General features: G+C 36.9%; 5 protein-coding genes across 5 annotated transcripts; 4 read left to right on the top strand and 1 right to left on the bottom strand.

The window, feature by feature from the left end:
* Nucleotides 1-3,483: 3,483 nt before the first annotated feature.
* LOC140184907 (serine/threonine-protein phosphatase 7 long form homolog) lies at nucleotides 3,484-4,954 on the top strand. Its single transcript, XM_072238106.1, has 4 exons — nucleotides 3,484-3,570; nucleotides 3,671-4,113; nucleotides 4,231-4,318; nucleotides 4,367-4,954. Exons 1-4 carry the CDS (start codon nucleotides 3,484-3,486, stop codon nucleotides 4,952-4,954), a joined length of 1,206 nt encoding a protein of 401 aa, XP_072094207.1.
* A 3,326-nt stretch (nucleotides 4,955-8,280) lies between these two features.
* LOC112801390 (11-beta-hydroxysteroid dehydrogenase-like 5) lies at nucleotides 8,281-10,589 on the top strand. Its single transcript, NM_001426611.1, has 6 exons — nucleotides 8,281-8,626; nucleotides 8,733-8,925; nucleotides 9,193-9,278; nucleotides 9,364-9,495; nucleotides 9,598-9,762; nucleotides 9,898-10,589. Exons 1-6 carry the CDS (start codon nucleotides 8,444-8,446, stop codon nucleotides 10,198-10,200), a joined length of 1,062 nt encoding a protein of 353 aa, NP_001413540.1. The 5' UTR covers nucleotides 8,281-8,443; the 3' UTR covers nucleotides 10,201-10,589.
* A 2,909-nt stretch (nucleotides 10,590-13,498) lies between these two features.
* LOC112801389 (butanoate--CoA ligase AAE1) lies at nucleotides 13,499-15,932 on the top strand. Its single transcript, XM_025844085.3, has 2 exons — nucleotides 13,499-13,959; nucleotides 14,376-15,932. Exons 1-2 carry the CDS (start codon nucleotides 13,762-13,764, stop codon nucleotides 15,846-15,848), a joined length of 1,671 nt encoding a protein of 556 aa, XP_025699870.1. The 5' UTR covers nucleotides 13,499-13,761; the 3' UTR covers nucleotides 15,849-15,932.
* Nucleotides 15,933-18,801: 2,869 nt separating this feature from the next.
* On the bottom strand, nucleotides 18,802-19,624 carry LOC112799673 (ethylene-responsive transcription factor ERF015). The gene has a single exon (XM_025841733.2). It carries the CDS (start codon nucleotides 19,567-19,569, stop codon nucleotides 18,943-18,945), a length of 627 nt encoding a protein of 208 aa, XP_025697518.1. The 5' UTR covers nucleotides 19,570-19,624; the 3' UTR covers nucleotides 18,802-18,942.
* A 2,013-nt stretch (nucleotides 19,625-21,637) lies between these two features.
* On the top strand, nucleotides 21,638-21,961 carry LOC140184906 (uncharacterized mitochondrial protein AtMg00820-like). Its single transcript, XM_072238105.1, has one exon. The coding sequence runs from the start codon at nucleotides 21,638-21,640 to the stop codon at nucleotides 21,959-21,961; it is 324 nt and encodes a 107-aa protein (XP_072094206.1).
* Nucleotides 21,962-26,671: the final 4,710 nt, after the last annotated feature.

The following is a 26,671-nucleotide window of genomic DNA, read 5'->3' as shown; positions in this document are numbered from 1 at the left end:
CTTTTAATGTAATTGAAGAAAGAAATTAAAATTGAGTTAATTCCCCAATCCCCATGCCTAGTAACGTGTAATCAATTAAATGCCATCATTTCACTTGCACTTTCTCTTTCATGTTACCAAGGCAATTAAAACTATTTTATAAAATTTGAATTTCATCATAGATGAGAGTGGGTAACCGTAAAAAGCATGCAACCTAGCTTTCTTCCTTCTTTTAATTTCGGACCATGCTTTGTTGGTCATGCTTCAAGGATTATTTTTGGGCTTGCACAAAAAATTTTGGCCCAACTATCATAGCAATAATTCAGCCACATATATTTTTACAACATTTTATATCAAAGGCTGAAAGTTAACTCCACATTGGGCTTTGTAATTTTCGGCCCAAAATAAAATCTGCACATCACAAAATTATTAATCAACTAATGTGAATTAAAATACAAATTAATAATTTTGTAATTGATCATTTTAATAATATTTGATCATCATCAAATTAATTTGGAGTTATCCAAACTCATCAGAATCTATTAAATTTGATTTACAGATAAGGATTACATGCAAATTGGACGCAGGTTTTAAATTGAAACAAATAGCTTCCATTTGTATATACATGTAAATCGAAACAATTAAGATTTAGATTTATGAACGTAACGCCTATGGTCAATCAAAGCCAATGGTTTCATTACAGCGTATGTCCCTTCTCTCTACTCTAAATGGTTTTTGGAATCTCCCATCCATTGGTACTTTTAAGATTAATTGTGATGCTAGTTATTTTGGTTCGGGTGATAGTGTTGGTTTTGCTTATGTTATTAGAGATTGTAATGGGAGCTGGCAAAGGGGGTGTTTGGGAATGATTGAGAGTAATAGTATTCTTCAAGGAGAATTGTTTGCTATTTGGAGAGGATATCTCTTAGCTTGGGATGTGGGTCAACGAGATGTTATTTGTGAGACAGATTGTGTAGAAGCATTTAATCTTGTTACTCAAGATGGTTTTGGGTTTATTGATCCATTGGTGCTCAAAATAAGAGATATCATGCATTGGAATTGGCGTGTTGACTTTCGTTTGATTATGAGAGATGCAAACACGGTGGCAGATACTATGGCAAAGATGGCGATGAAGTTACAACTTTCGCATGTGGAGCTTCTTTCACCTTGGGAGGAATTTAAGAGTAGTCTTAAACAGGATTGCCCCTCTATTTAAGCAGTTTCTTGTTTTATTTGTTTTGTTTTTCTTTGTTTAATTTATTTCAGTCACAAAAAAAAGCCAATGGTTTCGATTTAATGGTTTCTGTAAGACTTTTTTAAAATTAATTTTTATTTATTAAATTAGAAATAACATATAAAATAAAAATCGAAAACCAATTTTTTTTGTCAATAATCAACCAATATTTATTTATTTCAAAGTTTTATTTCTCTCTTAACCTTTGTCCATCAGTATTTTGATTATCAGTATTTTGATTATGTGTACGAGGAGAATTCGAGAAAATTGGAGAAGAGAGAGATAAAGATTGACCCATTTCATGTTCAGCTCCATTGAAATTTTTATTTCGTGTGTGTCAGTCACTGGTTATTTCGTTGGTACATGACTTGCTCCATTTCGTAATTATCTCTCTTGAAGTGAATTTTCTAACGCTCACAGTACTTTTTTACTCATTTTGTGTTCACCTTCTTTAAAATGAAGGTTAATTCTATTTTGTTAATACTTCACATAAAATGGCCATACACAATTCAAAAACACTTTTGAACCATTTTCTCATGCGTATATAAATTCCTCAATCATAGCTTCCGATGACTAAGCTAACATACAAAACAACATTCACTTATTTTTATCTTTTGCTACACATCACGTAATATACAATATAATAAAATTACGTATCCATAAAAATACTATATATATATATATATATATATATATAAAATAAATCAATGTGTAGATTTTAATCTTTTTTATTACTTTATAACTCTTTTTTAAAATGGACTTTTTAGAATTTCTAACAAAAGAAATGATATTTTTCTTACAATTTTTTGAAAAATTGAATATTGTATTAATTGATAAAATTAAATAAAATAACTAAAAACAAAATACAGAAATGATAAAAAAATTTACTAAAAAAATGTATTTATTTTATTCCACATTTTATTCTAATCTAAAAAAAGAGAGATTCTAATCTAGTATAGAAATAAAATAAAAGCGAATTGGATGCAAATAATTTACATTATATATTTTATATTTATATATTAAAAATATAACTCTAAATAGAATTTTTATATTTTAAAAACTATATATATAACTATAAAACTATATATTAGAGGGTAAAAAATCCTAATAAGCCAAGGTAAGAATTGTGTAACGTAAATACGCCAAAGCGAAAATCGTTTCAGCAATAAGCTAGACACTATTTTAATGTAATTCGAACCAGGTTGGTTCGAACTACAAACCTTAATAAATCGAACTAGGGTGGTTCGAATTAGGGGGAGAGAAACATTGAACGTAAATCGAACCAACCTGGTTCGAACTCCTCTTGGCGCGGCTCCTTCATAATTCGAACCAACCTGGTTTGAATTAGTGGTGATTCGGCTATATAAGGAGTTCGAATCACCCTCATTCGAACTATTCTTCCTTCCTCCTACCCCACCAAATCTCAGAGAAAACGACCCAGAGTCTCTCCGACGAAGACCTGAACGGAGTACTCTGCAGATGGGGGACGATCCGGTACGGTTATATCGCTTGGACGGAGTTGCTCATATAGCCGGGGTCATCAACGACGAGGTTAGTACGGAAATTTTTCTGATTCTAGCGGTATTTGCGAGTTAGTGGTTTTGCATGTGGGTTAGATGGTGGTTTATGTTAGTGGTTTAACTAGGTGGTTTATGTGAGTGGGTTATGTCGTTAGTTTATGTTAGAGGTTTAACTTAGTGGTTTAAGTTAGTGGTTTATGTAACTGGTTTAGGGTTGGTAGTTTATGCTAGTGGTTTATGTTAGTGGTTTAAGCTAGTGGTTTGTGTTAGTGGTTTATGTTGGTGGTTTATGTTAGCAGTTTTTGTGAGTGGTTTATGCAAGCGGTTTATGTTAGTGATTTATGTAAGTGGTTTTCGTTAGTGGTTTTATGTTGATGGTTTGTGTTAGTTGTTTTATGCTAGCTGTTTTATGTTAACCGTTTTTGGTAAACTGTTTTATGTTAGTGGTTCTCCTTAAGCTGTTTTATGTTAGCGGTTTAGTTGTGCGGTCTATGGGTTTGTTTTACATGCGGTTAGCTTTCATGTATTTTTATGCGGTTTTATTTAGTACATTGTTTCGTTGATGATTTATCGTGCTGGTTACGCTTGTCGTTGGTTATTAAGCTGGTTCTAACTATGCGGTGCATTTCATGCGCAGCCCTAGCGATGCATCAGGAGCATGAGGCGGCAGCAGGGCATGCGACTCGATGACAGATACGTTCTATACTTGCAGATGGCCGGTCTATACCATCTTGCAAGGCTGAACGACAGATGGTTTCGGTTAGACGAGGCCCTTATCAGTGCATTCGTGGAGCGATGGCGTCCGGAAACGCACACGTTTCACATGCCGTTCGGAGAGTGCACGATCACACTCCAGGACGTGGCATACCAGCTGGGTTTGCCAGTGGACAAGTGTTACATGAGCGGGTGCCTATCAGAGTTCCATATATACATCTAGGGTGGCCGTCCCGCCTGGGTCTGGTTCCAGGAGTTGCTCGGAGTGATACCTCCTCCTAGCCAGGTTCAGAAGTACGCAGTGAACTGCAGCTGGTTTCAGGAGACTTTTGGTGAGTGCCCTGAGGGTGCTGATGAGGAGATTGTGCGCCGATATGCCCGTGCGTACATCATGATGTTGTTGGGCACGCAGCTGTTTGGGGACAAGTCCGGGAACCGCATTCACATCAGATGGCTTCCGTACGTAGTTAGGCTGGAGGAGATGGGTACCTACAGCTGGGGTTCTGCAGCACTGGCATGGTTGTACCGGTGCATGTGCCGAGTGGCGAACAGAAATGTCATCAAGTTAGCGGGCCCACTTCAGCTACTTCAGTCTTGGATCTTTTGGCGCTTTCCTCGGTTTAGGCCTCCAGGGTATGAGACGTTCAGCTGGCCATTGGCCTCGAGGTACTCTACTAAGCCTTCTCTATTTCAATTTAACATATATAACTCCGTATTCATTAATAGTCTATCGCATACTCTAAACACATATTTCAGTTGATGTAACACATGTGTATGGTGCAGATGGTCTGGTTACAACCCTTCCGGGAGCGAGAAGGGTCCTAGAGTGCAGATGTGGAGATTCAGGATAGACCGGTTACAGGACAGGGAGGTGAGTATGCTATTTAATAAGTTTCTTTTTATAATCAAACCTTTCTAGTTGGGTCCAACAGCTGTCCTGACCATGGAGAGTTCTTTTGTGCAGTTCATATGGATGCCGTACAGTAGCCCTGACGTACTTCAGGTTGTCCATCCCGAGGTTTTGGAGCCCCGGCATATGGCGTTGTGGCGCTCTATGACCGCGCTGATCTACTTTGCCGTTATAGAGTGGCATCAAATAGATCGGGTTCTTCCGCAGTTTGGAGGGGTGCAGCCCCGTCCGCATCCCGCCCTGGACATCGACTTTCTGATGTCCAACAATGGGAGAGGCGGCGATCGATGGTTCCCGTTTTATTTGCAGAAGTGGCATCTCCTTTGGGACTCTCGTGCGGAGAGTGTGCTGAGGTTCGACGTTGTAGCCGACCCCGGACCGTCGCATGAGTTCCTGGAGTGGTGGAGTCAGCATGGGAAGAGGTTCTTGTCTCCAGAGACGCACCTGGGGGATCCGAGAGCAGTTCTGATTCCAGTTGAGGCCTCACAGCGGGGTCCGGGGCAAGTTCCTGACATGGATCGTTCTGAGGACATGCCTGACAGGCGGCGGTTTGAGAGGAGAATGGGTGTGGGGACACGGAGGAGTCAGCGTGAGTGAAGGTGGCCTGATCATGCTATGGACGATGATTACGACGCCGGTCCCGTTAGAGGCGGACGACGACGCCAGGGAGGTATGGCTAGGGGGCGTGCTGCGGCGGACCACCCTGGTGCTGACCGTGTGGACGACGATCAGCATGGTGCAGGGGCTGTTGCAGCTGCTGGTGCTAGTACACACCATGCCGGTCATGGGGTGAGTGGTATAGTACAGGGATGGGTGACGGGGCTGACACAGGTGACGCTGGACTTGGATCGGGCCCTCTTGGACATTACTTCGTTGGTGTGCCAGCGGATGACCAGCCTCAGCAGGGGGGTACCCCTTGGGTTATTCCGGGATCACAGTGGTCAGACTTCCTTGGGTCAGATACGCTTGATGCGGACTTCGGGAGTCCACGCTTCCTAGAGGAGATCACTGCCATCATGAAGGGGGATGTGACTCCCCGCAGAGGTGGCCAGACCTCAGGCACGCAGGCACCGTTAGATGTTGATCTAAACGAGCCTCCATCCTCAACTGCTGCTGACCATTTTGGTCTCGGAGGTACCCCGGCATCCGCCTTCACCGCTGCATCAGAGTCTGTGGCTGGGCCGTCTGCAACACCCCTCTATGTTGCGCCACCTGCACAGCCTGCCCCGCATGACGATGGAGATGACATCGAGGATGAGGAGCCGTTTATCCGCAGGGGTCAGCGGGCACGGGTAGCCCGTCGCTGTGGTACTGGCTCGCACTTGTTTAGATGATTCACGTTTCATGTATTTTGTTCCTTAAGGTTTCTTCATGTATGGTAGCCATATGTACTTTTCTTGTTATTTTAGAGCCTCTTTTCCTATGTTATTTGTTCATGGTAACGTACTTTGAGCCCTGAAATTTATTTAGTGGGACAGTGACTATTTGTGACCATAGAATCAGGTAACAGTTTAATGTTTACATTTACTTATTAAATTTTGCATTTACGGGACTTGTAGCAATACTCAAAGTGAAACACAACATATTCATTACTACTCGCAACAATCACAGTAAGATTTAGAAATCTCAACCAGTTACATCAGTGATCAAACATAACATCTAACAGGAAAATACAGAATATAATTACTACTAACACTAACAACATGCCAACTAATGGAACCCTGTCTGAGAAGATCCTCCAAGCTGTGGGCAACTACGTCGTGTGTGTCCGGGTTGGCGACAGAGGCCACACCTCTTTGGCCACACCTCGTTGTATGACTCATCCCAGTCACCGTAGATGAGGGCAATAGCCTTCTGCTTTGCCATCCAGACCCTCCTGTAAGTCGGCCTAAATCCAAAGTGTGCTGCCGTGGCGTTCAGGAGCACCTTTATGCTGACGGATGCATCAGCCCTAACCATTGGCATAATGAACGCCGAAATCACATGGTAATCCAAACTCCTGTGGTCACTCGAGATGGATGTGGCCAGGCAAGTGTGAGGTCCATTGTACCGTTTGACCTCCCAAATGCCCTTGCGCTTACGGAGACTCAGTCGAATCAACCATGTGCACCCATTCCCAAACTCGGAACACTTGCCCACATACCGGCGATGATCGGACTCCACTACCTTGTACTGTACCCCTCGCCGGATGCTGTAAGTCTTCACACTTAGAAGGGCCTCATCTTTATCCTGAAATTGCTGACCAACCTGGAACTCTGTCAAATCAGCAGTCCCTTCCGCATCTCTAGCTCCGAATCCAACAGAGTTCCCAGAAACCCCCTCCTGCCTCATGGCATCCAAGTCCAAGGAGGAAAAATATGGTGGATACTGCTGTGTGCCAGTGCTAGAACCACCTACCGCCAATGCAGGCTCACTCGCCCCAATATCATCGTCGCTGTCATCGTCAATCATATCCGGCTCGGCGTCATCTTCATCTGCGTCACCCAACACTCCGTCTCCAACGCCAAGCAGTGCAACGCCGAGTAAATCGTTCGGCAGATTTTCCCTTGATCCTACGTCGTCACCTACGCCGCCATTGAGATCAACAGCAAAAGACGGGGAGGCGACAGCTTGGACCACTGGCTGGTAGACAGGGACGGAGGAAGAAGCAACGGCAGGCCGGGAACTAGAACCGGCTGGCGTGGCTAAAGTGGTGGTATTCCGGTTCGAACCCCCTGAGCTGGATACCACATCAACCAGCTTTGCCAACAACTCTGGGTCCTGACCTCCGGAAACTGCCGCCGACAAAGAAACATTACCTGCAAGTCCTCATCACTACTAATCGTGAAACAATCATACTTCACGGTATCTTGGAGCACCGTGATTGGAATGCGATAGAAAAACTTCTTCACCCGCTTCACATCTTTCAGACCGAGCTTCATCAGTACAGATCTAACAAGTTCATCATAGCTCGTCCGAGGGGTAACGACAATACAGAGAGGATCTTTATCTGTGAACTTCACTCCGGAACAAGTTTTCCTCTTAATGGATCCTCTGTGGTGAACCAAAACCACAAAACTCTCCTCACTAGCTATCTTACTCCGTCTAATGAGACCAACTCACGTTTACAGCGATTATATAGAGCTCTGACTCCCAATAATTCGAACCAGACCGGTTCGACTTATGGTTTTTTAATTTGAACCGGCCCAGTTCGAAATACTTTGGACGGACTTTCTCTCCATAATTCGAACCACCCTGGTTCGAATTACGTGCAATCGTAGTTCGAACCAACTTGGTTCGATTTATTAAGCAAATTCAACTGGTAATTCGAACTGTCCTGGTTCGAATTACTCTCATATGCAGTTTGAACCATGTAGGTTCGAATTATATAAAAATTTGATCCTGGCGCATTACTGAAACCATTTTTTGTTTGGCTTATATACGTAACTTGTAAATGTCATTGGCTTATGATGATTTTTTTACCCTTAAAATTAATTATCTAAATCAACTATTAATATAAAATACATATTAAAATATAAATATATATTAAAAATAAATTAAATTATATATATTTATATATAAATATATTAATAATTAATTTTAATAATTAATTTTAATAGATAAATATTATTTTTAATTATATTAAACAAAATAAAAATTTATGTACAATTATTTTTACGTGAAGTGAATAAATAATTTAATAATTTTTAGTTATTAATTTTAGGCGAAACTACACGTAAATCTTTACGTTAAATAAATATATCAAATTATGAAATAGATTATAATTATTATTTATATATAACAATATTTAAATTACAGATATGTCCTGATGTTTGTGAAGTGAGAAGGGAAACGGCAGCAGTGCATTTCCTAGAATAGAAGAAAAAAAAGAATTTGTGATATGATGACGATGATGATGATATGTCTGATGTACTCACACCATTGAATTCCATCCGTCACAACACAAGCTCTCTCCAAATCCACGTGTGTTCTCAGCACACTCTCCATTTGCATGTTTCAACATACACATTTTACCCACTTTATATTCCTCCCTTGCTTCCTCTCTTCTTTCTTTCATTCATCATCTTTCTTCTGTCACTCATCATCATGGATTTGATAAACAGTGTGCTCAACTTGTTTGTCCCTCCTGCCAGTTTGATCACGCTGGCTTTCTCATGGCCTGCACTCTGTTTCCTCCATGCTTGCGAGTGGCTCTACAACACCGTCTACGGTGACAACATGGATGGCAAGGTCGTCATCATCACCGGTGCTTCTTCCGGCATCGGAGAGGCAAGTTCACTCTCTTTCTTTCTTCTTTGTTTCATGACCTAGGATCAGAACTTCCATTTCGTGACAGTTATGTAATGATTTGGAAATTGGAATAATGAATTTGTAGCAAATAGCATATGAGTATGCATTGAGGAGAGCATGTTTAGTGCTGGTGGCACGAAGAGAGCACAGATTAAGAGGGATTGCGGAGAACGCCAGAAGAATGGGCGCAAGGCATGTCATGATTGTCGCAGCTGATGTTGTTAAAGAAGATGAGTGCCGCCGATTCGTCAATGAAACCATCAATTTCTATGGCCGTGGTATGTATGGATGTATCTACTTGATACCTAGATTATCATTATTTTCCATTAGCAATAATTGAAGTAATGGTTTTGTAGTATAAGTACGTAATGAGTACACAATAAGAAAAAATGTTTGTTAAGTGTTATACCTTATCTATGTATTCCTATTACAAAATTAATTATAATTGAGCTTTCATTATTGTTAATGAAAAATGATTTAGGTAATACTACTCATTTCTAACCAATAACTTGTTCATTTATGTTTCCATGGCGTTGATGTTGCAGTTGATCATCTTGTAAATACAGTAAGTTTGGGACACACATTCTACTTTGAGGAAGTCACAGACACATCAGTTTTCCCTGTTCTCTTGGTAATAAATAAAATAAGAATTTATTTCCAATTCGCAGAATTAAGACTTCCAAATTTTCTTAAAATTTGTTACTTTAATTTTTCAGGATATTAATTTCTGGGGGAATATTTATCCAACACTTGTGGCTCTTCCTTACCTTCATCGAACCAACGGTCGCGTGATTATCAATGCATCGGTTGAGAGTTGGTTACCTTTGCCAAGGATGAGTTTATATGCTGTAAGAATTTATGAATTTAATTGACATTGACGTTCTGTGTTTTAATGATTTGTTGTCAATTGATTCGTTCTGTATTTTGTGTTTGTTACTTGGTGGTAATAGGCTGCAAAGGCAGCATTAGTGAACTTCTATGAGACTCTCAGATTTGAATTGAGAGATGAAGTTGGAGTAACCATAGCAACTCATGGTTGGATTGGAAGTGAGATGACAAGTGGCAAGTTCATGCTAGAGGAAGGCGCCGAGATGCAGTGGAAAGAAGAAAGAGAGGTAAGCCCTCGCGCACTAGCATTTACCATCTTATCTAATTTCACATTTATTTAGATGCGAAAGAGAAAGAGAATTAGAGGATGAATTAGGAGTTGTAATCATTACTCATCTTGAATTGTTGTTGATTGATGATAGATGAATGTGATAGGCGGACCGGTAGAGGAGTTTGCGCGGTTGATGGTGGCGGGGGCATGTAGAGGAGATGCATATGTGAAGTATCCAAGTTGGTATGATGTGTTTCTACTATACAGGGTGTTTGCTCCAAATGTTCTAAACTGGGCATTTAGGCTCTTGATTGCACCACAAGGCACCAAAAGGACTTCATCCTATGTAGGCACCGGCAGATCCCTTGAGGGAAGGCCCATGTTGGAGGCACCATCCCCGAGAACCGCCCTCCTCGCTCCCTATAGCTTCTCCGGTGGCGGCCAGTTGAGTTAAAATGGATTCAATCAAAGGGATCCCATCCCCTCCAAGCAATGAAGGAAGCAAGGAAGCTGTGGTTTAACTTGTATTCTTGAATTCTTGTTGGAAGCTTGTTTTTGTGGACCTATTATTATGTCATGTAGTCTCAGACCTATCATCTCTTTATGTAGAAACTACGAAAATAAATCTCTCTGGTAATGCATCTGTCATATGAATCAAATATCTTGAGAATACTATCTCACCAAAATTGAATTTCCTGCCTGAGAGACTTAAAATGCGGTGAGCTTTTCATGAAACTTGCCACCAAATCTGTCATTATCTATATATTTGTATAAATATACATATTTTGTTTAATTTATTTTTAATATATATTTTATATGAATAGTTGATTTTTTGTGTGTGTATTTTTGTGTACATTTAAGTTGAATTAATAATTATAAAGCTAATAAAATTTATTACAAAAAATGTTTGATTTGCAACAAAGATAGCCCTTTTTAAAATTTTCAGTGCTGCTAAAAAATAGATTATATAATCTGACTTGGGAAGTTCAAACTTCAAAGTGAAGCAAGTTTTTAATGGAAAGCAAGAGTTTTTATTTGGCAAAGCTACTTCAGTGGTGCCCGGCAAGGTTCTTCACCTGCGAATCCTCCGACTGGGCTTTTTCTCCGACACTTTTCTCTCCGAGAACCTCGTCCGATTGTACTCCAACAGCGATGACATCGTCTCTGCACATCAAGTGTTCGCGAAAATGCCTCAAAAGAACATCTTCTCTTAGAATGACATCTTGGCTGCATACTGCAAAAACCGCAACTTGCAAGACGCGTGTCGTTTGTTCCTGCAAATGCCTGAAAGGAACACCATCTCCTTGAACACCATGATCAGGACAATGCTACGTGCTGGCTATGAACGACAAGCATTGGATACCTATGATTTGATTAAGCAACAAGGTGTTAAACCTTCCCATATAACTTCTACTACTGTTTTTAGTGCTTGTGGTGCTCTTTTGGATGCAGGATGCGGTAGGAAAAATCATGGGGTTGTGATCAAGCTTGGTCTTGACGGTCTCATTTATGTAGTTAATGTCCTTTTGTCCATGTATGTTAGGTGCGACCTTTTCTGGGGATGTAATTCGTGTTTTTGATGACATTGATGAGCCTAATGAGGTTACCTTTACTACAATGATGGTTGGATTATCACAGATGAATAAAGTCAAGGAAGCTTTGGAGATATTTAGGCTCATGCTGAAAAAAGGGGTTCATGTTGATTCTGTATCCTTGTCCAGCATATTGGGCGTGTGCGCGAAAGGAGGATTTGATGAAAGGGATATTGGTCTATGCAATCAGAGTTATGGAAAACAAGTGCACACATGCACTCTCAATTAAACTGGGATTTGAAGGAGACATCCATTTAAGCAACTCAACGCTGGATATGTGCGAAAATAGGGGACATGGATAGCCCCGAAAAGGTTTTCGCCAATATGAATTCGGCATAGTGTTGTTTCTTGGAATGTGATGATAGCTGGGTATGGCAACAAATGCAACGGTGAGAAAGCTATGGGTATCTCCAGAGAATGCAGTGCTGTGGATATGAACCGGATGATGTTACTTGTATCAATAATTCAATATGCTAGCAGCATGTGTTAAGTCTGGGGATGTTGAAACCGGGCATGATATATTTGATAGCATGCCATGCCCGAGTTTGAGTTCATGGAATGCTATACTCTCAGTCTATAGCTAGAATGCAGATCATGAAGAGGCGCTAAAGATGTTTAGAAAATTGCAGTTCCAATGTCAGCATCCTGATCGGACTACATTAGCAGTTATTCTTAGTTCATATGCTGAATTGGGACTCCTTGAGACTAGAAAACAGGTCCATGAAGCCTCTCAGAAGTTCAGGTTTGACAAGGATGAGTATGTTTCCAGTGGTCTTGTTAATATGTATTCAAAATGTGGAAAAATGGAGTCTTCAAAGAATATATTCAGTAAATTGTCTGAAGTAGATGTTGTTTGTTGGAACTCAATGATAGCAGGTTTCTCAATAAATTATCTGGACAACGAAGCTTTCTCTTTCTTCAAGCAGATGCGCCAATGCAGCTTCTATCCTTCAGAGTTTTCCTTTGCTACCATTGTGAGCTCTTGCGTGAAACTCTTTTCGTTATCCTAGGGACGCCAGGCTCAGATCGTAAAAGATGGTTATGATATGACATATTTGTTGGAAGTACTCTTGTAGAAATGTATTGTAAATGTGGGAATGTGGATCAAGCCAGATACTTTTTCGATATGATGCCAGGTAAAAACACGGTTACCTGGAATGAAATGATACACAGTTATGCACAGAATGGATATTGTGATGAGGCTGTTTCCGACTACAAGGACATGATCACATCTGGTGAAAAACCAGATGATATTACTTTTGTTGCTGTCTTAACTGGTTGTAGCCACTCTGCATTGATTGATGAAGGAGTTGAGATATTCAATTCAATGCAGCAAAGATTTGGAGTGGTGCCAAAGTCAGATCATTACACTTGCATCATAGATTGTCTCTCGTGCAGGGCGATTCCAGGAAGTAGAAATGATCCTAGATACCATGCCATGCAAGGATGATCCAGTTGTTTGGAAAGTGGTGCTGAACTCATTGTCGCATTCACACTAACTTGAGCTTAGCGAAAAGAGCAGCCCAGAAGCTCTTTTGGTTGGACCTTCTAAATTCGGCATCTTATGTGCTTCTAGCAAACATGTACTCTTCTTTGGGAAGATGGGAGGATGCAAGGGATGTCAGGGATCTAATGAGTGACAATAGGGTCCGCAAGGATCTTGGTTATAGCTGGAGTGAGCACAAGAATGATATTCAGAATATTAACATATAGTCTATTAATCTTCCACCTTATTAGGAATAAGTTCAATTAAGAAATATAATATCACTCTGATAGTGAATGGAATCAAAGCTATCTCTGCATTATAAATTAGTGATTACTAAGAGGGGTGCTCTATTTATGGTGCCGGAAGATGGTTAATTCCCTTGTGATAACTATCAGCAGAAATCCAACTCATTGATTTCTGGAAGACATGTTTCAGATGGCTACTAAACGCATTCGGAGGTTGCAAACTTGTATGAAATTCAATTTGTCAAGCCAGGAAAAAGGACAACACATGAGTAAATTGGTCACCGTCTCTCTCTGCTTTGTAGCACTCTAGTTTATTGATTATAATTCTTGCACCAATTGTAACTGGATAAATTAAAATTGAGTACCTTTAAAATGAAGATATTTGTCCTCGTACACATAATAAATAAGACTTAGCTAGTTAGCTACATTGATTATGATGGTATCCGTAAAAATGTTTGATTTTTCTTTTTCTACCTGATAATTTTAAAAAAAATTTACTAAAATTTTCTATTTTAAGACATGACTCATGATGCTGACACATTGCGTCTTCTCTTGGTGGACCATTTATATCTACGGAAATTAAGAAGGCTCTTTAGTCTTTAACAGTTGAACACCATTTATATTTATATTTATATATATCATAAGATAAGATCAACTTTGCAAAAAGTAAGAGGAGACTGGAGAGGTTGACGATGGAGGGCAGTATCCGATGCTCCGCCAACTATGTTCCATTGACTCCGATCAGCTTCTTGGAGCGCTCCGCCGTCGTGTACCGCGACAGCACCTCCGTCGTCTTCGGTGACGTCACCTACACATGGTCTCTCACTCATCAGCGCTGCCTCAGACTCGCTTCTTCCATCGCCAACCTCGCTATTTCTCCTGGTCACGTGGTTTGTCACTTTCTTTCATACTTCGTCAATTTCGTGTATACATATCACACCCTTCATGTGCTGCTTCTGTTTTATTCATATATTCGGTTCTACTAATTTAAACCGAGTATTTTTGTTTTTAGGAGAAATGAAATAATTGACCGAGAAGTTAAAAATAGGATGAAAATAGTACCTCACCAAATTAAAATTAAGAGATACTCCCTTTTTTACGAGTAAAACTTTCAAATTAAAATTACAAAAGAAGATGAAGAAGATTTTCTTCTAATGGAGTTAGTTATCTTCATGTTAATCAAAACCAGATTGGAGAGTTCATCTCAAAAGAGTTCACTAGTAAAATTTTAAACTTGTAAGCACTTGTAGATAAGTGTTAAATCCCATGGTGATGGTTATTAGTTATTAAATATTTGATTGAGCAGGTTGCTGTGTTGGCCCCTAATATCCCAGCTATGTATGAGCTACATTTTGGTGTTCCAATGTCAGGGGCAATTCTCTGCACTCTAAATACACGCCATGATTCTGCAATGGTTGCATTGTTATTGAAACATTCTGAAGCCAAACTCTTGTTTGTGGACTACCAACTTCTTGATATTGCTAAAGGGGCACTGCAAATCATGGCAAAATCAAACACCAAGCTTCCACTTTTGGTCTTAATTTTGGAGTGTGGTCAGGCTTCACCGGACACGGCCAACATTTCACCCCCTCCCGGAACATTGATATATGAGGATCTTATAGCTAAAGGAAGTCTTGAATTCGAGGTGAGGAGGCCAAAGGATGAATGTGATCCAATCTCACTCAATTACACTTCTGGGACCACATCAAGTCCTAAAGGGGTAATCTATAGTCATAGAGGTGCATATCTCAATTCTCTGGCTACAGTCCTTCTGAACGAGATGGGGTCTATGCCGGTATATTTGTGGTGCGTTCCGATGTTCCATTGCAATGGATGGTGCCTCCCTTGGGGAATTGCTGCTCAGGGCGGCACGAATGTCTGCCTAAGAAATGTAACTGCTAAAGGAATATTTGACAGCATTTTTAGGTACAAGGTGACACACACTGGGGGAGCACCAACAGTATTGAATATGATAATAAATTCATCAAGTGAAGTCCGGAAGCCACTTCCAAGGAAGGTGGCAGTGATGACTGGTGCTGCCCCGCCACCCCCGGATGTGCTTTTCAGGATGGAAGAACTAGGATTCATTGTGACTCACTCATATGGCTTGACAGAAACTTATGGTCCGGGGACAATTTGCTCTTGGAAACCAGAATGGGATAGCCTTCCCCGAGATATACAAGCAAAAATGAAGGCCCGCCAAGGAGTGACTCACCTTGGAATGGAAGAAATTGATATAAAAGATCCAGTCACAATGAAGAGTTTGCCGGCCGACGGAAAAACAATGGGTGAGGTGATGTTCAGGGGAAACACCGTGATGAATGGATATCTAAAGGATCTGAAAGCGACCCAAGATACATTCAAAGGGGGATGGCTTAGGAGTGGTGACTTGGGAGTGAAGCATCCTGACGGCTACATAGAACTAAAGGACCGGTCGAAGGACATTATCATCTCTGGTGGAGAAAACATTAGCACCATTGAGTTGGAGGGTGTGATTTATAGTCATCCGGCAGTTCTTGAGGCGGCGGTTGTTGGGAGACCGGATGATTATTGGGGAGAGACACCATGTGCATTTGTGAAGCTGAAGGAGGGTGAGAGTGCCACAGCAGAGGAGATAATACAGTTCTGTAGGAACCGTTTGCCGCATTATATGGCTCCAAGAACTGTGGTGTTTTCTGAGCTGCCAAAGACTTCAACTGGCAAAACACAGAAGTTCATTCTCAGAGAGAAAGCAAAGGCCATGGGAAGCTTGTCTAAGAACAAGATTAGTCGCTTGTAAATGTAAATCATACTAATCAATATTCAGTGTGGATGCATTGTTTTCCAATGACAGGTGCTTGAATAAATGGTGCAAGTTTCATCATCATCTGAGCCAAAATCTGTCCATTAACTAAGTGTGTTTGGATTAAGGTTTGCAAATGAGTATTTTCATTTATGAATGTGCTATTTTAAAATTAACTTTGATTAAAATTGGATCAATATTAATGTAATTTGTATTTGAAAATCTTGTGTCAAACATAATTATGAAAAAATAAATTTTGTTTGGATGATGTTATTCAGAATTAATTGAAATACAAAATTACTAAAATAAAAGTAAAAACTTAAGACTAGCATGTTACTTTTTAATATAAAAGGTTGTAATAGGTAATTGACATCCTATTACTATTTTAACGTAATTCTCACATATGAAAAAGTAAAAATTTATTACTTTCACCAAAAATATATTTAGAATAAAATTTAATGCATGTTGAATTAACCAAATACTAACTATATACAAATATATAATTGTATTCATTTAAAGCTAACTTTAACTTACATTGACAAATGCCAACTAGGAATGGCAACATGTATTTTATTAGCGGGTACTCAATCCGACCTCACTCGATCAGATAGGGTTGTCAATTCGATCTGTAGCGAGTAGAGTAGGGTGTGGGTTGAGTTTTCGTATAGGTCGGGTAGGATGCGGATTGAGTCTCAACTCTATCCGACCAACCCGCGCTCTATATATGTATATGTTATATATTTGTATAAAAATATGTTTTAAATGGATGTTGAACCAAAACCTTTCATTAAATGTAAAAGATCCTTAACCACTAAAAAAAGATCATTAACTGATAATTTAATATTTTTTTTACATAAAAGTTAATTCTAAATTATCATGAAGCTATATAATAATTTTGCATTTTTTTATAACCCATGAGTAGGATCGAATACTCGCGAGTTGAGAACGAATAGAGCTAGAGTTAGGATATTTTCAACTCGCGAATAAAGTAAGGTTGAATTTATATAAAAAACTTAATTAGCAGATAAGATTAGAATTGACTTCAAACCGTACTCTATTCTACCCATTATCGCTCCTAATGCCAACCAGTCAACCACAAACCAAACACACACAAAAGTCTTCAAACGTCCATCCGTCGGAATAGCTTGGCTTCCCAGCTATATTATTTTCTACTAGTTGTTTGAACTTGTTTTTTAAGCAAAGTATTAATGACTTGTTATAAAACATAAATATTCAAGTGCTCAATTTAATGTTATTGTATTGTGTACAGGATTCATTTAATGCTGAGTTCCGGACAGAAATATTTGCAGTTTTCCAGCTAGAGGATACTATCATTATTCAATTCGATTTTGTTTAGAACAATTCGTTCTAATAAATAATAAATGCCTCCCCGCAAAACACGTAATATACTCTGTTCTGAATAAGTGTAGGTTTAGTAGTTTCAATAGACCATTATTACAAAGGTAAATACTATAGTGTCTATCATTTTATATTTAAGTTATTAAAAAAATAAATAAATAATATTTAATAAATTTTATATGATTTACTTTTTATTTTAAATATTTATTTTTTACTTTAAAACAAAAGTAAGGTAATTTAAACACTATAACAAAAATACCATAAAACTCACCTATTATAAATTGACTTGTAAACAATTACAGAAGCAGATCCAAGGTGGACTACTAATGGATGAAATTACATATATTAAATCACATTTTTTTAATTAATCTTTGGAATTTTAGGTCAACTCTTATTATTGTGTTCATAATGAAAATAAGCTTCTAGACATTATTGTTAAGGAAATAAAAAAATTAACCTTTACAAATTAGACTTTTTAATTTATGTATCCTCACAATTTAAACTTCTCATTCCAAAAATTTTATCCTTAAATTTTAATTAAAATTTTGTCTAATCTCAAATGTGAGCCTAAAATTTGGTTTTTGTAATTAAAAAAATTAAATCCATATTAAATTAAAAATTCCGTTTATTCATGAATTAAAAATGATAGTCTCCATACTCACCTAAAAAATCGTAGATTTGAATCTTTTTATCTTTGATAAAAAGAAATAACACAATAATAATTTTCATTACTAAAAAATTGAGTCAAAATGTGTTAGTTACTATTTATTAGTAGAATTTATTATTTTTAATAAAAAATTATTAATATTTAAAATATAAATTAAAAATATTATTAAATTATTAAATTAAAAAATTTGAATTAATGATTAAACATAATAACAAAAAAATACTTAATTACTTAAATAGTTAAATGCGCGTTCGTGGTTGAGAATTAAAGAATGGTGGAGCCACTAGAGTTTTAGTGGTTTTACCAAGTGACGTGTGAAACGGAATTCATTCATCAAATGCTGACCAATTCAAACATTTTTCTTCTTTGACAGAATGGATAAGGTAGGCCTTACACAAGACAAAATCTTCTCATAACATTGGAAGCATTGATAAAAAGAGCTCCAGCCTCCATGTACAACATCAAACATTTTCTTTTCTTCTACTAATTATTTTGAACTTCTTTTTCACCTAACTACTAATTTATACACGTGACATGTACCAGTTATAGTATATTAATATTAAATAATCATACACCTTAAATGTTAAATTATATTTTTTTAAATATATATATTAAAAATTAATAAATAAAATAATTATTTATATAAAATATATATTAAAATATAAAATATATAAAATAACACAAATATATATATATATATAACAACTAATTTAATTATTAATTCTTTATATACAAATAGTATTTTTATTTTTTTTTATTATCTTGACTTTGAACCATGTTAAAATGAAAAATAAAAAAAATAAAAAGAGGAGCTACCAATCTTAAATAAGATAGATAAATCTATTTCTTAGTAATTAATTAAAAAAAAAATACTATGTGTACATTAAAATTGATTATTAATATATTTATATATAAATACATGTATAATTTAATTTTTTAATATGTATTTATATTTTAATATATATTTTATAACAATGATTAATTTTAATCATTAATTTTGATATACATGTAATATCCCAAATAACTAAGGTCCTATCAAAAACAAAGAAGGAGCATAAGATGAAACTAAAGATAATCTTCAACAGAAATGCTCAATGGTGGATCCCCTTGTCCACCACCATGATGATGATCTTCACTACTACTTTCATGGAAAGCTGTTTCACCATTACGATCACCCAAACCTTGCCACCAAGAATCTCCTCCAAATCCAACATCATAACTGTTCATACCTACGCCAGTTTCAAGTAACACCTCGGAACAATAACTACCACTGCTAGTTTCTGTGACTGCGACAGTATTGGTGGTGGTAGCGAGCGTTGTTGATCTCCCATTAATGTTGCGCGCATCAACATCCATGGCAACATCTGAAGCGACCTTCTGAACGGACCTTGGTGACAAATCCTCTCTCTGCTGAAGACAGTGATGATAAGAAGACAAGGTGTCAGGGAAGTTAAGCTTCTCCAATGAAGAAGGTTTCTTCAGGCAATAAACGGCGACGTCGTGAGCCACCGCAGCTGCTTCCGGCGTGGCGTAGGTTCCCAACCAGAGACGCTCTTGGGTGCCCGGAACACGAATCTCCGACACATACTTGCCCCACTTTCGACGCCTAACACCCTTGAGCTTCTTATTATTGTTAGTGGTTGATGATGATGATGCAGAGTTATTTGCATGCAACCACGAACTGCGACTCATGATTATGATGACTCTGTTTTTGTGTCTTTAGAACATGGAGAAGCCTTGTGACCACAAAAGTCCTTTATAAAGGTTTTGAAGATTTTCAGAGTCAAAGGGCCTTGCAAGAATTTACGAAGCATTTAATATTCAATATTGCAAAGTCAATATTTTCAAAGTCAAAGTATATATTATTAACTACTTTTTACAATATTATTATATAAGTTTATTATTTTTTAATTAAAGTTAAAAAAATATAAAATAAAAATTAACATCAAGTTAACCCATATATTATTAAAATATAACAAGGTAAATGTAACATACACAACATTAATCTAATACTAAATTAGTACAATTATTTTCATACGTATTTATTATACATTAAAAATCATATATAATAATTAATTTAATAGTTAAATTTTGATATGGGTCAAACATTTTTTTTTTCTTTCTTACTAGCTTCGTGTTCCCTTAAAGTCCTGCAAGTTGGAGAATGGAGATCGAAGTTTGGGTTATTGGTAGCCAATAGAAATGACAGCATGGCAACCACAGTAGCTAACCTAGCTAACACTAGTAATATTCATCCTAGGTAGTAATTTTGATATGCATCAAACATTTTTTTTCTTTCTTATTAGCTTCGTGTTCCCTTAAGTATATGCTATCGTTCATATATTAAATCTATGCTTTAAGAATTAATAACTCATACAAATGAAAAGTGATTATAAATATTTACCATCACATCTCAAGTATGTTTTAAGAGATAGTTAAGATTACTCTTATTACTAAATTTTGAAAAAGTATAAGAATTAATTAGTGAGATGGTCAACTAAAAAAAATCTAAAAAAATAACTTAATATCATTCGCACACTCAATTTTATTTATTATAAAAAAAAACCAATCACACAAATCCTTTATTAAATCATTCTTTTATAACAATAAAAAAAATTTTATGATCTACAAATTCAACCCAACAAAATATATAAATTCTGTTACAATTTTAACATTTATCATCTTATCTTATTTTTATATTACCTTCTTATCTTATCTTATCTTTGCTTTTATCTTTCGTAGACAATACTCTATATATATTTAGTTTTATCTTTATAATTATAAATATTTCTTAACTATTGTTGCTGACTTTAGTCGCTTTACATGAGTTATTTTGTTAAAATAAAAAAAAGTACAAAATCATGTAAAAAATTTTATTGCTTTAGTTGAAACACAATTCAACTCTAAAGTCAAAACTGTTAAACATGCTGTTTATTTGCTTAATAGAGTTTCATCATCTGTAATTAATTTTCAAACACCATTTGAGATTTTATTTAATCATCCACCAAATTATCATGACTTTAAAGTTTTTAGATGTTTATGTTTTGTTTATACCCTAATGACAAATAGATCAAAATTTGATCAAAAGGCAAAAAGGGTATTTTCATTGGTTTTTAAAATAGTTTTAAAGGATGTATCATTTATCTTTTGGATGACAAAAAGATTGAAATTTCTCAAAATATTATATTTTATGAATTAGTCTTTTCTTTGGTCTACAGAAATGACTCAATTTCTTTTTTCAACCCAATAGCAAATTCTGAATCAAACAATTTTTCTGTCAATACACATAACCCAAAAATACCAACTCTTCCAGTTGAACCCTCACTCATACCCATTGACCAAACTCCATCTAATTCTTCATTTTCTCCAACAACATCTCTTTTCTCACTGTCGTGTCCTAACCAACATGAATCCATGACAATCGAATCTCTTTCGAGACCCAAACCCTCCTCTCCTTTCGCACTAGACACTAGTCCACTATCACCTCCTCATCTCCCGTCACCTTCCTCACCACCTTAGCAACCCCATCGTCATCATTCCGACCGACCTCATCGACTTCCAGCATATCTCTCTAATTACTTGTGCAATTCCTCTCTCACCTTTACAAATCAATCTCCCTCAAAGTGTAGGTATCTTTTATCTTCAGTCATGTCTTTTTCTTCTCTTTCATCTTCACATAAAAGGTTTTTTTATCTCTACATTTTGCGTTGAGCCAAAGTTCTTTAAGGATGTCAATCAACACCCTAATTGGCATAGTGCTATGAAAGATGAGCTGGATGCTCTTGAGTTGAACAAAACTTGGTGTCTTGTTGATTGTCCTGCAGGTGTTAAGCCGGTTGGCTGTAAATGGGTCTATCGCATCAAACGCAAGTCTGATGGTTCAGTTGATCGATATAAGGCTCGCCTTGTGGCTAAAGGATTCACCCAGACTGAAGGTATTGATTTCTTGAAAATCTTCTCTCTTGTTGTCAAGCCTGCCACCATCAGATTAGTTTTGTCATTGGCCTCTATGAAGCATTGGACCATACATCAGTTAGATGTCAATAATGCTTTCTTACATGGGGATCTTTTTGAAGATACATGACTCTGCCACCCGGATTTACATCTCCTTGGCCAAATCAATGATGCAAGTTACTAAAGTCATTGTATGTTTACAACAATCTAGTCGTATGTGGTATGACAAACTTCCTCATCTTTTGCTATCTCATGGATATCAGCAGATCTTATCTGATTATGGTCTATTTGTTACATTTACTGGTGCTCAAATTTCTATACTCCTAGTCTATGTTGACGATATCGTTCTCACTGGTAATTCTATTTCTGAACTTACTGCCATTAAGTCTATTTTGCACCAACACTTTTGAATTAAAGACTTGGGCACATTAAAATATTTTTTGGGTATTAAAGTAGCTCAATTAGCAAAAGAAATTTGCTTATCTCAGAAAATATTATCTTGACCTTTTGGAGGATTCTGGTTTATTAGGTGCTAAACCTGCCTCTGTTCTAATGGATAGTACCACAAGACTATATCAAGACAAAAGTCCCCTGCTATTTGACCCTTCTGTGTATCATCGTTTGGTTGGGCGTCTTATCTACCTTACCACTACTCAACCAAACATCATGTATGCCACTCAACAATTAAGTCAATTTATGACATCTCCTACTGAATCTCATCTTCAAGCTAGCAAGCATGTGTTACGATATCTGAAAACTAACCCCGGCAAAGGACTCTTTTTTAAAGAGAATCAGAAATTCAGCTTCTCGCCTTCGGTGACTATAATTGGGCCGGATGTCTTAACACTCGGCAACCTTTAACAGGCTATTGTTTCTTTTTAGACAACTCTTTAATCTCTTAGAAGACTAAGAAACAAACCACCGTTGATCAAAAAATAAATAACAAAGTGTTCTTTATCTTTACATACTCTTTCAATTTTATTACCCTTGTTCCTCTCTCCTCCCTACGGCTGCACGCCGCTCCTCCCTTCCATAGCCACACGCGCTCTTTTCTCCTACCGCAGCACACTGTGCCCCTCTCCAACAGCTGCATGCCGCGCCCTTTTATTCGCCAGTTGCACACCGCTTCCTTCTCTCCCAAAGCCAATCGCCGCACGTGTAGTCGCAAAGGATCGTTGCACGTCAATGTTGTTGCTGCATGTCACTATGATTTGCGATGGAACGACCAACGAGAAAAAAGGTTGCTGCTATTGCCGCACGCCATCGCGACTAGCAGCGGAAGGACGTTGTGGTGCTCCGCCACATCCAGACATTGTGATCTGCAACGTTGCTTTTTCTTGGAGAATTCTTTTTACTACCTTTGGATGCTTGTTTTTACTAAATTTCAGATGCTTATTTTCTTTATGTTTTGAATGTTTTTTTTCTTAAGTTTTGAATGTTTCTTTTATTCATGTTTGGGAGGTTTTTTCTTTTTGGATTTTAGATGATTATTTTAATAGTTTTAGATGTTTTTTACTTAATTTTCGAATGTTCTTTTTACAATATTTTTTGGATATTTTGTTTTGTTAGCTTTTGAAAAATTTTAAATGATTTTGAATATCTATTTTTTGTTAGATTTTTAGATTTTTTTGGTTAGTTTCAGTTTTTTTATTAAAATTTTTTAGAATAATTTTTAAAATAATTTTAAAATTTTAAAAGTTTTAAAATAATTTTAAATTTTTATATTTTAGATTTTTTTATTAAATTTTAAATTTTTTTATGATGGTTTGAATTTATGTTTTTTTCTAAAAAAATAAAAAAATTAGTAATTAGCTTCAGACTGTTGATCACCTAGCGGAGTTGCTGATTTTTTAGTTTTTATTTTCTTAATACATGTTTCATGAAATTTTAAGGTGAATGCTTTTATTTTTAAAATATGAATTAGCATTTTTTAAATTAATGGTGCATTAAACTAATTTAAATTGAAACGAGAGGAGGAGGTTTTAGTCATGGGGCCTCGTGAGTCGTGACTTGGTGGCAGTATGGTCTAAAAGGGAATGGAGAATTCCAAACTCATTGTGTTTTCATGTTCGTGACTCGGAGGCCTTGCAGGTGAAGATCACGCGCGCTCAGTAATGAGTTTTAGTAATATCAAATTGCGATTAATCCATTGTGTTCTCTTTCCTGGTCGGTGAGGTATGGGCCGCGAGTGGAGATAGATATCATGTTACGTCACCTATGACGTTATAAATCAAAATTTTATGTCACGCAATCTCATGGTATATCTTTCATGGATTTATTATATAATATAAGAAAATGTGTTTAATGTATTGTCTTAATTAGTAATATTAAATTATTAATATAAACGTGCCCTACCATCTCGCTGGTCGTCCTCACGACTTCCTTGTCTAAAAAATAATCCAAATATTATGACACCAGTTAATTAATATTTTTTTTTCCTTCTAAGATTAATTTTAGTTCAACTCGTCAAAATTCATCGTTATAGATCCGATTTTATTAAAAAATTTGTAATTAATTAATAAATTATTACATATAAAAAATAATATTTAAATTTTTTATATTTTTGGAAATCAATTGAAATTGATTAGTTAATTAATAATATTATAATCTAATATATATATATATATATATATATATATATATATATATATATATATATATATATATATATATAGTTTAATTTTAGTTACCGTATTACCATTGTACTTTGAGAATTTGAGGCGTATTAAATAAAACGATGAGCTAAATTGTGATTATTTAATTATGTATTGATATATTAATCTATTAAAAATTTTGACCCACAAAGTAATTATTTTATAAGTTTCATACAAAGTATGTAATATACTAGTTAAAAATTGACATTATCTCTAGGGTAAAGAATTTTAATATGTAATTTAGAGGTAAGTTTTATTTGGAAATGGAGGTTTATTTTTGTTGTATATACAAGTGGTTGGACATTGCAGAAATATATATTTCGTAGATAATGTGTTAACTCAGCATGTAATTAACGTATTGGATACGTGTCACAATCGCACGCAACACGCAGGTAATGTATTGCCACGTGGCGTTCATTTCTTCAACACGTAGGTAATGTGTTTTACACGTGATAACATGGCAAATAACACGCATTCAGCGTGTTGCACACGTGGCAGACGCTAGTTGGATGGCATTGTAACACGTAGTTTGCGAGATGAGTTTTCTGTCTATAAAAATTGAAATTCGTAACCATTTTGCTTTATTGTGAGAGAGGTGTTTTTCTCCAGAGTCGGTACGATGGAGGGCATTGCAAATATAGTGGTTTACCATAACGGAGAGGTCGTACAAAATACGTATGAGGATGTGAGTTTTGCGTGTGAGAATATGTTTTTGTTTGTGGTTCCGTGCACTGTAACATTCATGGAACTACAGTACGGGTTCTGTCAAATCATATAGGCTGATATTTTAAAGATGGTGACCAACATTCTCTATAGGAGTCTGGTTGTTGTATTGGCGGCCTAATACAGTTTGAGGTTATGCCAATCATCGACGAAACTAGTATTCAGCGGATGTTTCATATTCACCAGCAAACTCAGGTGCAACACCCGAGGATTGAGTTATACGTTGAGTTTGAACATATTGCTGCAGATGAGGTTCAACATGACACGATGTGCAGGATGACAGAGCTGAGGCGTAGTTTGAAAATGAACGATGATAGCGATGAAGATTTTGAAGCTACGTACGAAACCGGTGATGAGGACGAGGACGACATTGAGGGAGGTGAGGCAGTGGCGGAAACTTTAGTGGTTCCAGCCTTCGTTAGTCAACCGATGGACGTTCCACCTTTTATATGTATCTTGGATCTTGACGCCATGCATGCACCAGAGTTTTTCGAATATGCAAATATAGGTACGTGAGCTTTGGGTAGTATGTTTACTTGATTTTGTTTTAGCGGATCGATGAGTGACAAATTTGTTTTCTTATAGGTGTTGCTGATCCTAAGAATGGGGAGTTTAGAATCGGAATGGAATACGGCTCAAGAAAATCAGTCATTGCGGCACTTCGGAGTTACACTATCTCCAAAGGAGTCGATTACGTTGTTTATAAATCCGAGCCACAGACGTTTTATGTAAAGTGCAAGACTTATAAACGTGGGTACGACTGGCTTATCCGAGCCAACTTGATACAGAAGAAAGCCTGTTGGGAGATTCGAAGATACAACGAGAGGTACACGTGTTCCATGGGAACGATCTCACAAGATCACTCCAAGTTAGATTTAGCCACGACTGCTGAGGCTATGAAGCCATTGGTTGAATTCGACTCATCCATAAAGGTCAAATCTATAATTGCAAAAGTTCAGGCAAGATTCAACTACACTATTAGTTACCGAAAGGCTTAGCTAGCAAAGTAGAAGTCGATAGCCAAGGTTTTCGGTGGATGAGAAGAATCTTACCAAAATTTTCCATTGTAGTTCTTGGCAATGTTTCAGAAGATGCCTGGTTCACAAATCCAAATAGAAACACGACCCCTGTATAACGGGAGTCAAGAGGTGGACGGTGTTAGGATATTTCATCGGGTATTCTAGAATTTCAATCCATGCATAAGAGCAGCTAGCATCGCAGAATGTCCTCTGATCACTCCAACTCTCGAGTGCTGGTAGAATTCAGTGGTTCGTAAGGCTTCATTAACTATTGGATACCACGTCTCTGGCTAGTCAAGCTTACGGGGCAGAAGATTCTTATTAGCCTGGTAAAGTTTAGCCACAAAAAAAATCAATTTAATAAATAACTTAAAGAATAAATTAATAACTTCTTTTAACAGAAAATAAAATAAATAATAATTAAACAAATTCGAATATCTTATT

The sequence above is a fragment of the Arachis hypogaea genome, chromosome 5, assembly GCF_003086295.3.
Source record: "Arachis hypogaea cultivar Tifrunner chromosome 5, arahy.Tifrunner.gnm2.J5K5, whole genome shotgun sequence".
NCBI classification, from domain to species: Eukaryota; Viridiplantae; Streptophyta; class Magnoliopsida; order Fabales; family Fabaceae; genus Arachis; species Arachis hypogaea.
The sequence above is the reverse complement of the archived record's forward strand: the minus strand, read 5'-3'. Positions and strand labels throughout refer to the sequence as shown.

Coding starts and splice junctions, on each gene's coding strand:
- LOC140184907 (XM_072238106.1), top strand. CDS start 3,484: ATGGTTTCGGTTAGACGAGGCCCTTATCAGTGCATTCGTGGAGCGATG. Junction 3,571..3,670: donor TTTCACATGCCGTTCGGAGA/GTGCACGATCAC, acceptor ATATACATCTAG/GGTGGCCGTCCCGCCTGGGT. Junction 4,319..4,366: donor ACCGGTTACAGGACAGGGAG/GTGAGTATGCTA, acceptor AAACCTTTCTAG/TTGGGTCCAACAGCTGTCCT.
- LOC112801390 (NM_001426611.1), top strand. CDS start 8,444: ATGGATTTGATAAACAGTGTGCTCAACTTGTTTGTCCCTCCTGCCAGT. Junction 8,627..8,732: donor CTTCTTCCGGCATCGGAGAG/GCAAGTTCACTC, acceptor ATGAATTTGTAG/CAAATAGCATATGAGTATGC. Junction 8,926..9,192: donor CATCAATTTCTATGGCCGTG/GTATGTATGGAT, acceptor TTGATGTTGCAG/TTGATCATCTTGTAAATACA.
- LOC112801389 (XM_025844085.3), top strand. CDS start 13,762: ATGGAGGGCAGTATCCGATGCTCCGCCAACTATGTTCCATTGACTCCG. Junction 13,960..14,375: donor CTATTTCTCCTGGTCACGTG/GTTTGTCACTTT, acceptor TTGATTGAGCAG/GTTGCTGTGTTGGCCCCTAA.
- LOC112799673 (XM_025841733.2), bottom strand. CDS start 19,569: ATGAGTCGCAGTTCGTGGTTGCATGCAAATAACTCTGCATCATCATCA.
- LOC140184906 (XM_072238105.1), top strand. CDS start 21,638: ATGAAAGATGAGCTGGATGCTCTTGAGTTGAACAAAACTTGGTGTCTT.